This window comes from Cheilinus undulatus, linkage group 4 (genome assembly GCF_018320785.1).
Source record: "Cheilinus undulatus linkage group 4, ASM1832078v1, whole genome shotgun sequence".
Classification (NCBI taxonomy): domain Eukaryota; kingdom Metazoa; phylum Chordata; class Actinopteri; order Labriformes; family Labridae; genus Cheilinus; species Cheilinus undulatus.
Genome location: NC_054868.1, coordinates 32,701,555 through 32,715,609, shown reverse-complemented (window position 1 = coordinate 32,715,609; position 14,055 = coordinate 32,701,555). Strand labels below are relative to the sequence as shown.

The following is a 14,055-nucleotide window of genomic DNA, read 5'->3' as shown; positions in this document are numbered from 1 at the left end:
GCCTACAAGTCATGAGACATAGATGTTATAGGAAAATGGTGTCTGCCAATATCCGGACTAACCCATGTCCGGGCTCCTACAGGTTACTCATATACCGTATCAACACGGATGGAGTCACCTGTCGCAGTGCACCTGCATGAGCCGATACTCCGCCCTTATTTTGCCTCTTCCACCAACCAGTGAGAGTTTTTTTCCTCCCTCTGCCGCTCCCTTCCTTCTCCATCTTACAACACAGCGCTAGTCCCGCCTTTCACCGCCCCTGTGAGAGGGACAGCGAGTTTAATGTTCCCCCTGCACGTCTTCGATACCCGGGGACCCATTTTACCTTAGCCCTCTCCACTTTTATTTTTGTTTTTTGTCTCCCTGACACTTTAAACCCCGTTCAAGAAAATTAGGACTACTTCAGCAACACCCCCCACCTCTGCTGGGCAACATTACAGTAACAAGGTAAGGCCAAACAAACAGGTTAGCGAGGCGCTTTAGGTAACAGGTGCAAAGTCGGTCTTCAAACTTCACTTTTGTTTCGCTGTTAAACGCGTCTGCTGTAGTGGCCAAGAGTAATTAAATATTGTTCAAGGTAGGAGTTTGAAAGCTGTCCGTGCTTTTTGACGTGTTCTTTTTTTTTACTGAAAGCTCAGGTGCCATATTCAAAATCTCCAGGGACGCACCTGTGTAGCAGGTTGCTGTGTTGCGCTCTGGTCCTCCGAGAATTAGCTTAATATTCAAAAAACGTTAGCATTATTGTGAAAAGTTATTCGCTCGTTTGCTGATTTTCGTGTTACTTTATCTTCCTGGCAATAACTTTGTGTGTTTAATAACTTATTTGGACGCCATTTTACTTTGTGTCTCAACATACAGTTTAAAAATTTATGTTAAAGCTACTTTTATTGTTTTTTACCGTGTTAACGGCTGTATGCGTTTATGCTGCCCGAATACATTCATGACACATGCACTGAGTTGATTTGGCTTCGTGTCACAGCACCAGATAAGCAGCACCATAAACGCCAACACTGACGAGTTTTATGGCATTTTAGGACTTTGGCTAAGATAGCTGGGTCCACTTGTATAATTACTAGCTTTTAGGGGGTTTAAAGTTCATTTCAAACCGTCAAAAGCCTGGAGTACTATCCACCTGATGTTTAAAGAGAAAAAAAATCTATTGTTTTCAGTCTCCAGGTGAGAATTGCTGGCAATCCCATTTGTATAAATGCAAGTCACTGCCCAACCTGCTAACACCTCACTAGGATAGCTTGACTTGATTAATGCGTCCTCCAGAGACCCTTTGTGGTGTTTCCTAAGCACTCACACAGTGTTTGTGCCATGGGGTGTGTCTTTACCTAAAGTTTAACCTTCATAAAAAGGGATAAAAAGGGTAAACCCCACCAGGACTTAGACTGGCTGTTATACCTGAGAAATTGTGTACTTATGAATTACACCTGTCAGTATTAGCCTACTTTTTATAACATATTTAATCCCATGAGTTATTGCTAGGGGCTGAACATACATAGATGTTTAGTTACACAATACCACAGCCTACTCTTCATGTTCATAAATGCATTTTCACTGCATTTTGTTAACTACTTTCTGTTGATAGTTACGTGATACCCTTGTTTTACTCTAGGGTTTTATTTGTGCTTTAGAAAGTATAACTATTTATTGTTGCACAGCCAAAGCTTGTCTGACCTGTTCTTATGTTTGGCTTGTGGTGGTGTGAGAGTTGCGGGTAGTGTAAGATTTGAAGTGAGAGGAAATAGCTTTCAAAGTCAGTGAATGACATCTAAAGAAGTAATGTCACAGGTGAGTAAGGAAAGGTGACAGGGGGAACACTGAACTTCTGTCCTGTGTGTCACATTTGCAGAAGTGATTTGGGCATGCCAAAAGCCAATACAGCCATTTTGTAAGGACATTTCAGTAACGTATGAGGAAGAATATTATCTGTTATATTAACAGGTACATTTCATGTCACCTTCTCACCGCTGGAGAGGCGAAAAGTAGATGTAAGGGTGTTCAGAGAGACCATGTTGCCCTTATAAACATCTTCTCATCTGCTTTGTCATGAGAAAGTTGCTTTCTGCTTTCTGTTTGCTGTCCTCAAAAACTCAGTAACACTTGGCTCTTGATTTTATCTTATCCTTGAAGTATGCCATGATTCCCCTGTCCTCTGAGTTTGAATAGGACAAAGGCATATTTTCAACAATAGTATCCTGTTTCGCAATTGTTTGCATACACAGAGCTTTTATTTCTCTGTAGTTGCCATTTAGATGCCTGTATCAGTGTTTCCACTTCCCATCATGCTGTTCAAGCCAAGGTGAACAATTTGCCTCAGCCAATTTGGTCTATGTATTTTGACACTTATAGCCATGCTAACCTTTCTCTGGACATTTCTGCCCTCCCAGGGACCCCATTTGGCTTCCTTTGCATCAAACAAACCCATGATAAGTTGGTCGCAATCCATTTAAAAGATATGAGCTAGAATAAATAGCTTGGTCTGACTTGTGTTTGACTTGATATCAGCTCTTGGAAGTCAAATTTACCCTTCTTGCATGGAGCGTTGAGATAATGAACCCCCACTGAGCGTGCAGCAGGGCTTCTCCTCCTGCTGTGCTTAATGTAGATAATGTTACTCTAGATTGAGGTATTAGAGATGGCTATTAACTGTATAATAACCAGCTTGTTAACATTAACTGTTAATGGAGGAAAATCTTTCTTGTCGAGGCTGTAATCAAGTAGACATTTAATGAAACACAATCAAGAGCTGAAATTCAGGTCAATTAATCTGAGTTGAGGCATGAACAATATTTACAACATGCAGTTTGATGAAGCAGCTGTTGAAAAAATATTCTGTTGGAGACAGTTAACTCTTCTGTGAAGAAGATTTTAAAACTCTTTTGGGCCAGTCAGCACTTGGCAGTGTCAGAGGGTAGTGTGTTGCTAAATTGTTAGTAAAAATCCGTGTTACTAAGTAATCATATGGCCATTACCTATGAGTTCTTCAATGTAAGTGATTTTTCATATAGTAAAAGTGATCATCACTGACTTTTTCGTGTTTCTCTCTATCTTTTGACACCAAAGAAAGAAAACTCCTGAAGCATTTGTTTCTCTCTGACCTCTTGGCAGGTAGCTGTGGGCCAGCAAGGAGAGGCAAGGCAAGTTTATTTGTATAGCACTTTTCAGCAACAAACAATTTAAAGTGCCTCACCCAAGTCATCAACACACAATGACAAAGGGAAAAAAAAAACTTAACAGAACACACAAAAGCTGCGACTTGAAACGTGAGACTAAGGCCCAGCAGAAGATAAACCCACAGTTGTGTCAGTATGCTTGGCTAGCTTATTTAACTAGTGAGGTATCAGAGATGTCGTGATGTTGTTCTTGCCCTTGAAAGAAAGGGCAGGAACAACATCATGATGAAACATCAATTTAAGGGCCTGAGCTGTATTGGTTAGAGATAACTGTAAAAATAGTGGCTGACACTTAAAACAATAGTTTAGCCAATGACTGACACTGATGCCAGTGTTTATTCATCACTTCTTTTGATATTATCCCAAAAAGCAAACATTTTGCTTCATATTTGACCATGAAAATGAATCAGACATGTCCAAAAGGTCACATCTTCTGCCAAATGATAGATCTCTTCTCTAAGTCGGCAGTTTGATGTATAAGATATCAGTATCAAACTGATATAACACAACAGATAAATGTCGGCTACTGACATCAGTTCATGCCAACATTACCAGGGGTGGAAAGTAACTAATTATGTTTACTCAAATTACTGTTATTGAGGGGGTTTTTTGTGCTTTTAAAGTAGTTTTAAAATCACTATTTTTACTTACAGGGATACTTCAACATTTTGGCAAATTTGCCCATTGCCACAATTCCTATAGTCTAAGTAATAGGTTCGTTACCTTTAGTTGTGGATGCAGGCTATTTTTAGATTGGCCGCGCTGAGATGCCAGCTGCTCTGCCAACTCTATGGAGTCTTATGGTAATTCTGGCTTTCCCTCATCAAACTCATCAAATACACAATCCAACAACTTCAAAACGCTCTCATGGACAAGTTGTGACCTGCACATTCACCATGCTATGAAATAATCATGGAACATTACGAGATGGAGATGTTTAAAAGGCAAATGCAAAGCCGGAAAAGTAACTATGGCACTGCCACAGGCGTGCACTGTGTCACTCTGCCCAGTGGTTTCCTCAGAAAGTAGTTAAGAGTAGTTGCTTTATGTGTCATATGATACGGAATTATACGTTATTATTTCATAGCGTGGTGAATGTGCAGGTCACAACTTGTCCACGAGAGTGTTTTGGAGTTGTTGGATTGTGTATTTGATAAGTTTGATGAGGGAAAGCCAAAAAATACCGTCTGTCTCTATTGAGTTGGCACAGCAGCTCCGAACTCAGCAGCGCGTATCTAAAAATAGCTTGCACGGACAACTAAAGGTAACGAACCAATTGCTAAGACTATGGAGATTATGGCAATGGGCAAATTTGCCAAAATGTTAAAGTATCACCTTAAGGAAAATCATTCAGATTTTATTGTTTAACCCCCTTAAATCAAGAGTAGCTACCCATTACTCAGTACTTTAAGTAAACTTTGAATGACTTTTTACTTTTATTGGATTAGATTCATAGAATCTACTTAAGTCAGTTTTAACCAGAGTAACTGTACTTTTACTTGAGTAAATAGTGTGGTATTTTTTCCACCTCTTCACATTACTTTGGCCGATGTTTATCAAAATAGCCAATAGTGGCAGGAAACATTGTTAAACTGATGCATCTGTGCAGCCCTAGCATCAGTTTCATTGAAACAGCTGAGTCTTATCCTGTAGTCCTCTGCCCAGTGCAGCTTACACAGCATCTTTTATTCCTGTTGGACTGCAGAGTTGTAGATTATGGCCCGTAAACTAGCCTGTACTATGATTATAGAATGTAAACATTCAGAAGCAGGTCTACGGTGGGCTTCATCTGGACAACATCACTGACATGTGAAATGGGTCGAAAAAGGCTTTAATTTTGGGTAACACTAAAGTACTCTAATATGCCATTTTTTCAGTTTGTAACATAACAAAAAAGTTACCTTTGACAGTAGACTTGGGACATTAGAAGTTACTTTTAAAGCTAACGTGACACAACACCAGGGGTGGAAAGTAACCATTACATTTACTCAGATTACTGTAATTGAGTGGTGTTTATTGGGTACTTGTACTTTTAGAGTACATTCTGATATCAGTACTTTTACTTTAGCAGGTTTTAACCAGAGTACTGTACTTTTTCTTGAGTACAATACTCTTGTACTTATTCCACATCTGTTTACTACACAGTAGTACAAGACAAGAAGATAATCCACATCACATCCCAAATCAGCAACACTGATTAATATCTCAGAGATAAAATTTCAGAGTTGATTTTAACTCCAAAAGTGTAATTGTAACTCCATTCTGAGTGAAAAAGGTCTTAACTGTATGAGTTATTCGATATTTTTGATCCAGCTGCGTTAATTCAACTCTGTAAAGAGTCAATTAATCTATGCTCTGGCTACTTTGATTTCAAATCTTGGGGATGTGTGAGTTCCCCATCATGTCCTTAAGCACTGTTTAGATATGTTTAATATGTTTAGCTGTGTTTAGATAGTGCCTGTTGTGCAGTAAGTCCTGATGGGGTTCTTTTGCTCACGTTTCTGGTGGATTGTTGATGTTTTTGATGTGAGACACATTTGCACCATGAGTTAAGCTACCCACTGAGCAGGGCTGGGCAATTAATCAAAAATTAGATTAAATTGCAATATGGCCTGCTGCAATTTTCATATCGCAGAAGGTGCAATATTTCTTTGGCCTGAAATTTTGTCAAAATAGCAGTTTTAAACTTTTTTTGCAGCAGAGATGCTATGCATGACACATCATGCAGTCATTCAAGTGTCATTTTTTTTTTAGAATAGTCTATAAGACATTCCTACATTCATTTTTGTACTTTTTTCTTGTTATATATGAAAATGACAAACCCCCTTCAATGCAACAATTATATCAAATTTGACGTACAAGTCCAAATAGTCAGAATTTTACATTTTTAAAGAATTTTTCAGCTCTTTTTAATAAATAAAAGAGAATTAAAGAATAATCACATATCAAACCACAATTGCATTATTGAAGGAAAAAAATTGCAGTTAGGCTAGATTATTTTCCAAAATCATTCAGCCCTACCACTGAGTTAGATCTTCCACCTGTGACATTAGGTGTTCCTAAAAGGTTGACTCTCTGCTTTGTTCTTGCCAGAGGAGACTAGGGCTGAATGATTTGGGAAAATAACCTTATTGTGATCCCCATAATATTGAAATTATGATCTGATAAGTGATTATTTCTTGACTTCCTCATCTTCTGCACTTTTCAACAAACACACTAGATCATTCTATATTATAACCAACACAATATTAGACAAAACTAGGGCTGAACAATTTTGAAAGTAATTTTAATTGTGATTACTTAGACTCATATTGCAAATTGGATATGAACCGTTTCTTAAGAGGAGTGATCATTTTTATGTCATTCTAACATTTATCAAGAAAAACATACAAAAATGAAGCATGACATGTAATGAATAACATCTCTGCTGCAAAAAAAGATTTAAACTGGTATTTTGGCACACATTTCAGGGTAAAGAAATATGGCACCTTCTGCAATTTGAAAATTGCAGCAGGCCATATTGCAAATTAATCTAATTTTTGATTAATTACCCAGCCCTAGAGGAGACCCGCTAGGGATGCACCGATCCACTGTTTTTCAGTTCCGATCCAATTCCAATAAATATGTGCCGATACTGATACTGATTCCGATAACAATTATTATTGTTGTTGGTGTAATGTGTGTGAGGTTACATGAGGCTGTAGTAAACCACCCAGCTCCTCTTATTAAAAAGCAAAAAAAAAAAAATACAAAGATGAATTGAATTTAAATGTATTCCAAACAAATTTATTTGAACTACTACTAAAAAATAAATATCAACAATATCCTGTCTATAATGCTCTTTAATGAACCTCCCGCCACTAGAAACCGCTGTAGCTTCAGTTAATGGCCGCAGCCTTCCTCTCTGACCCTTCACAGGATGTAAACAATCAGAAGGTCAGTTGTGGCTAATGGCTAACGGCTAAGCAGTTAGTGTATAGTAGGAAGACCCCAGTATGACAGTTTTCCAAAGGAGTAAATGGCAATAAAGATGTATGTGGGCTGTCGAGGGTTAAGCTCACGTATGACTACTCACTCGAAGTGAAAAGAGGCCAAATATCAAAGCATAATATTAATGTACGCTATAATGCCACTACGCTGTACTATCAGGGTAACGTCACACCCACTCTTTTTTGTGTTCTCTCATCTTTAGACTAGCTTTGACTATTCTAAATATAGATTTACGTTTAATCCACTAGGTAATTATACTACTAAGAATATCCCTAATACTAGCCCAGTTACACACAGTCTTGTGTTAGACTGTGGTGCGTTCACGGTCTACCGCAAACTGTAGGATGGATTTGGATCAGCACTTGGATCGGCGCTGTCAGTCAGATATCTGATCTATTAATTACGTCCATATCGGACCCGATACTGATATTGGATCGGATCGGTCCCATCCCTAAGACCCCCCTTACCACAAATTTCAATAGCTACTGCAGCTCTGTCATATTGTAAAATATTTAACAGTTTTAAAAGTGTAGTTGAACTACATGCAGCATGGACTAATATAAATACTTTTAAAGTGTTAAATTTAACTATTTGTGAGGTTAACTAACATTGTCAATTTCTCTTTATTCGATTTTATTATAGAGTTGTGACTTTACCTGGACAACCTGGTTGAAAATCTATTTTCTTGTTGTTCTTCCCAACAAGGAAAGATCATATTTTATTGTGCAACTCCTCAGTAGCTACTCAGTATTTAAAGTAAACTTTAAATTAGATACTTTACATTTACTTGAGTAGATTTATAGACCAGTACTTTTACTTTTACTGTTACGAAAGTAAGTTTTAACCAGATTCAACTGTACTTTGACTTGAGTGCAGTAGTTATACTTTTCCACCTCTGCCCAACACTGGTTACAAAGAGCACCTTGATGTGTTTTGATGCAGCTGTTGACACTTCCAGTCGCAGTCCAGTTTTGTTAGAAATGCGAATATAAGACATCCATTAATATTGATGTGTACATTTCCTTTTGTTTCTCCATAGTCTCATAAACTGAATCATTATTGTGTAGGGGTGTGACGAGATCTCGCGCCACAAGGTCTCACGAGATCAAAATGCCACAAGATTTTTGGTTGAGGAAAAATCCATCCCGCGAGATCAATATTGCTCAAAAAATAGGAGCAGTAGCTCTCCTGACATTAAGCAACACCAAACTGGAAGTTAGAAAAAGATCACAAAGCTCCCATAGTCACTTTTGTTGGTTGACAGCTAATGAATTAACAGAGTTTATCCATAACCCATCAAGAACCCCGCTCCAACCCCACCTCCTCATCCATGTGTGCTACTTGGGGCTGCACATGATCCATCAATGCATAATAATTTCATCATAAATGATGAAATGCTGCTGCTGGAAACTTATGCAGTCTCCGTGAGGAGAATACAGCGTTTATTTAGTTCATGTGTACGCGCAGACTCGCTCATAGTGCCGCTGTTTGTGACTTTGTAACTTTGATTCAGTGGCTGCTTGGCCATGTCTCCTTCTTTTCTCACCACCTGTCAGTCCCACTTCCATCAGTTGTTGGCTATGCTATCATCAATTCAGAAGCTTAACATGGAGAGCGCGACGGGCCGTTCACTGCAGTGGTAAACTTAGCAAAACAAATTCTGTTTGAGCACCGTAGAGTTCAATGTTCACTCCAAAAAGGAATTTTTAGCCTCAGTTAAACACGCCCTGTTTGTTGTCTGATAGCAGGCAGAGCAGAGACACACACTCGCTCACCAACACACACATTAACATTCAGGCTCATCTGTGCGTTGTGTCCAACACTGTCAAAGCTCACATGAGAAAAAAAGACAACCTTGTTATTGACAGAAATATGTTTTTTGGGTGTCTTAAATATGGATGTCCTTAAAGAGGATGAGAAATAGTTTGATTTTACTGATGCAGCTCTTTAGATTTAGGTCTGTTACAAACTGTTTTAACCCTCTGGTACCCCTTGTGCCAAAAATGCACACTTAGTTGATATTGTTTTTTAAAACTTTGTCCTCTTTCACAATTAATATTATCATGTATTGTATTTTTTGTTCTTTTTTGCACAATTTTCAAAATTCTGTCCCAGCTCAGCCCAACATAAATAAAGTATACCTTTTTTATAGCGTTAATATCCCTGGTGTGCAAGAAATGTGCAGTGAAACCCATTCAAACCACTTCTTTTGATCTATACGCCATTAAGGCATGAATCATGCATTTTCTGGTTTCTGGGCTTCATTTGAGAGTTGGGGCTTTACATTTGTACCTGGACCATTTTTTTACCCTGTGACGTCACTTTTACCTTATATGGGCGAGGTCAGGAAATACATGTTTTTTCCGCCAGATTTCAGTGTTATACTGCCATTTGCTCCCCTTCTCACTAACTCTCTGAAGTTTTGTTTGAGTGCAGATCAGTGTGTGAGTCTGTGAGTGTGTCTGTGCAATAATCAAAAAATATGTTATCTAATTTTCATGTAGTAACTTGCAAAAAAATCATTTTTTGTGTATTTTGCATCTAAAAATGCAGTGACATCATCAATGAAACATGGCAGATAAAGAGTTAAAAAAAATTAAAATGAATGAGTATTTGACATTTATGGTTAGGGCTGGCCTTAAATGAGAAAAATATAATTCAATAACAGTGAAACAATTTTAAAATGTATGATATTTATAACATGATTTAAAGGTGTGCATTTTTTGTGCAGAAGGTTGAAAAACGTGAGAATTTTAGAATAATTGACTTCACAAAAAACTAATAATGCATTTTAACCAATGTTGCTACTAATCAATGACATATGCCAGGCTGCAATCATCCATAAATAAGTTATTCTCTTTCAGTGTAGTATCTTAAAAAAAAATCAATTGGTGTTTATTTCATCAAAAAAATTAGTTTGTTTACATTACAAACATGGCCATTAAAGGGTTAAAAGGTATGACAGTTATTGAGTATTTGGTATTTTTTTTAATCACACAAGTTGATGAAACAAGGAAAAAATTTAACAATTTGAAATAAACTAATATAACTTTTTTATTTACAGTAATAACCCCCCTGTGCATTTTTTGCACACTAGGAGGAAAATGAGACAGCAATTTGTAGGGGTACTAGAGGGTTAAAAGTACTTTGAAAATAACCTAAATGCTTTTATTATTATTATTATTATTATTATTATTATTGTAGTTGTAGCAATGAGTGCACAGTGTAGTTAAGTAAAGACGTGGTAGACTATTAAAATGAGAAGTTTGATTTGAAGAGCTTTAAAATGTATTGTCTTTTTCACATCACTTTTTTCTCGTTCAGATCAGCCCATCTTTTTGTGTCCTTTAATTCTCTTAATCGAGATAATTTCCTCCGCCCTCCCAGTGTGCTGCGTAACCAGACTCCATTGTCAGTAACTTAAGTCATGACGCATCATGGTCCTCAGTAGACAGCGGCTAGTTCCTATGGTTACCGTCAACAGTCTGGCCTGAGAAGTGTTTGTAATGCTATCCTCAGGAAAATGCTTAACAGAATGGCCACCACCTTAAGTCATCTTTCCTCCTAAACCCCAGCTGTCTTTGGGGAGAAACTTCCTATTGTACATTAACAGATGGCTGATACACTAAATAATTATGCTTAAGATGCTATCAGGGAATGGTCAACAGAATGATACAGTCAAAGCTATTTGATATAGACTTCTAAGTCCACACCAGTGAACACTGCCTGCTGATCTGCAGCTATTGAGATTATGGAATAAAATTTACGCTCACACAAGAACGTCTAAAGTCCAAACAGGGAACATCCAGTACACTACAATCACAGTTAACTTGATGGAGTGTCATTAGCGGGTTCTCCTCCAAAGATCAGCTTCTTCCTGAAGGCCAAAGGAGAGAATGGGTTACTCATTGCAGATTTAAAAGCTCTGTCCATAAAGAGTTTTCCAGTGTGGATGATTAATCTAAAAGGAGAGGGAGATTGAGTGTTGGCATCTAGGGCACAATCTACAACATGGGGTCATGATAATGGCTCATTGTGTTTGTGTTTGTGAATAGAGCGGCCGGAGGTTTAGAATGACGTTGGTGCTACCCACACCAAGTCAGTGATGGCCGTGCACTGTGAGTGCAGAGGGATCAAGGGGTGGAGTTCAGACATGGAAAAAGGGAGGCAAAGGTTAAGAAAGAAAGGTAAAACATGGATGATTTGAAATGTAACTGCACAGACACTGATATGTTGAGTTGAGCTTAATGTGATGTTCAAACTAATTTTATTCCTGAAATTTAATGCATTCAATGTAAAATTTGATCCTTTGTGCATTATTGCCTTCTCTCATTATGACTGAGGAAAAGTGGGCCTGAGTTGGACTTGAAGGTATTAGTTATGATGGTGGACTAAAACTTTTTTATACTCTAGGTCCTTGTTTCAATGTCATTCTCAGTAATTAAAAGAGTTGCTGTAATACACCAAACCCGGTGGGAGTCAATGTTAGCTGGTACGTTACTGGATGTTTGTTATTATAAATAGGCAAAATTGTGTATTAAATGTTGCGTTTCTAAAGAGATGTGGTGCCAAAAGTACTAAATAACAACTATGCTGTCAGGATTGACTATTTTATTCTAAAATTTCCCGATGCAGTTTGGGATCCACTTGTGCATGGCATTGTCCTATCTGCTGAATTAGTTTTTCTGACTTTAGTTTTTCTTTTAAGAAGAGGCTTGCTGAGCACTTAACTGATTAAAATTGTGATGTGTGCAAATAGCATGCAGGTTATGCTGTGTGATGTCATGCACAGTACTGACAGGACTTTAAAGATATTTGATTCTGGCATAATAATGGATTGATTAATGTTTCATAAATGAATAAATCAGTGGTATCAGGGCTGTTGTCATGTTATGTCATTGTTAGAGCATGTTGTATCTGCTCAGTGTATTAGTCTGTTCAGTTGTTATCCTTTTTGTTAGGTCTCAGCTTGTGATTTTTGTGTCTTACTGTTAAACACATGAAAGTAGACATGAGAGATGCACTCATTGTAAAAATCAAGGCTCATGCTGATGTTTGAAAAATCAGTTTAGCTGATAGCAGATACCGATGCCCATGCTTTTTTCTTGTAACGTCTTTGGTCTTACATTTTCTCTCTTCATTGATCATGAAAATAGATCAGAGTTTCTCCATCAGGTCACATCTTCTGACCAATAATAAATCTCATCTCTGAATCAGCTGTTAGTGGGCTAAGTGCAAGCATTGACATGACACTGAGGTAAAGATCTGCTACCGACAGGAGTTCATACCCACATTATTTGCCAATAGCCGATGTGAAAAGGGCGGATATTGGCTGATGCTGAAGTTAAACCGACGTGTCTGTGCATTCCTAGAAGGCATGACATTCATAGTTAGTGTCAGGTTGTTTTACAAGACTGAAAATTGTAAACACAAACAGCCGAATTACCCAAAAATTCTGAACCCACTGAGACCCAGTCAGTACTTTGACTACAGGTTTAGGCAAATGGTAGAAAGACAACACTTAATTAAAAGTTCCCTGAGGCCCCTTAAAGTACTAGTTTTAATATGTCTTAAAGATTATTTGATGATGGCTCTTGGTTTTTATTTTGATGTCAGGCATTAACACAATCCATATGTCTATCGTTTCAGCCATGCTACTACCCTCGTCACTACTCCTCCTCCTCGGCCTCCTCTGCTGGAGTCCCAGTGCATCATGGGCTGCTAAAGTGATCGTGGTCCCACCCATTATGTTTGAATCCCACCTCTACATCTTTAAAACTCTGGCCACAGCGCTGCACCAAGAAGGCCATGAAACCCATTTTCTAATATCAGAGGGTCGTGAGGTGCCACCCTCTCCTCACTATCACTTACAGCGATACCCAGGGATCTTTAACAGCACCACAGCTGACAACTTCCTCCAGTCCAAAGTGTCCAACATCTTCTCTGGCCGCCTAACATTTCTAGAACTGTTTGACATTCTTGACCATTACTCTCAGAACTGTGACGCCGTGGTCGGTAACGCTGAGGTAATGACTCGCCTTAAGGAAGCCAAGTTTGACCTGCTGCTCGTGGACCCTAATGAGATGTGTGGTTTTGTAATCGCTCATATCCTGGGTGTGCAGTATGCCGTGTTCAGCACAGGCCTGTGGTATCCTGCAGAAGCAGGTGCCCCGGCCCCACTTTCATATGTTCCTGAATTTAACTCACTGCTGACAGACCGCATGACTCTGCTCCAGAGGATCACTAATACAGCAGTTTATCTGGTGCAGCGCTTTGGAGTCCATTATATAGCTTTGCCTAAGTATGATCGGATTATGAAGAAGCATGGCGTGAAGCCTCAGGTGGCCATGGCTGATCTTGTGCAGGGCAGCCGCCTGTGGATGCTGTGCACTGATATGGCTCTGGAGTTCCCTCGACCAACCCTGCCTCATGTGGTGTACATAGGAGGCATCCTTACCAAGCCCCCCAACCCACTGCCACAGGTCAGTACACACAAACTCACTGTATCCTGTACACTATTGTTTCATATCATCCAGCTCTGTTTTGGAGTCTCAGTTCATATCTGATAAGTAAACAAAGTATGAAATTGTCTTAATTTCTTGATCTACATGTTAAAAAACCTATATCATAAATGTGTCAATATGTGTTACCTAATGGCCAACAATAAGTGCTAGAACATAAGGGCTCTGTGTCCTTGGTGATAAAGGTACAGCAGGACAATGGATTACTCATGGTATCAAAGTTTGACTATGACATAATGCAAAATATGTGGTTTCTGTGGCAGGATGGAGAACCCTGTTGCTATCCTTCACCCTGACATGAGGACTACTTATCCTACTGTGTTAAATATAAATCTAGGGAGGATATTTGCGTTATTTTTCCA

At 38.6% G+C, this 14,055-nt stretch overlaps 1 protein-coding gene across 3 annotated transcripts in view; it reads left to right on the top strand.

Annotated features, from left to right (window-relative positions):
• Nucleotides 1-273: 273 nt before the first annotated feature.
• Nucleotides 274-14,055, top strand: part of ugt8 (UDP glycosyltransferase 8) — a 33,688-nt gene continuing 19,906 nt past the window's right edge. The window contains exons 1-3 of one of the 3 annotated variants that reach the window (XM_041786209.1): nt 274-447; nt 3,073-3,146; nt 12,822-13,654. In XM_041786209.1, coding sequence (XP_041642143.1) covers nt 12,824-13,654 — 831 coding nt within the window. In that variant the 5' untranslated portion in view covers nt 274-447; nt 3,073-3,146; nt 12,822-12,823. Of the gene's footprint in view, nt 448-3,072; nt 3,147-11,229; nt 11,360-12,821; nt 13,655-14,055 lie in introns of those variants that run through there. The other 2 variants (XM_041786208.1, XM_041786207.1) reach the window with 2 other exon arrangements.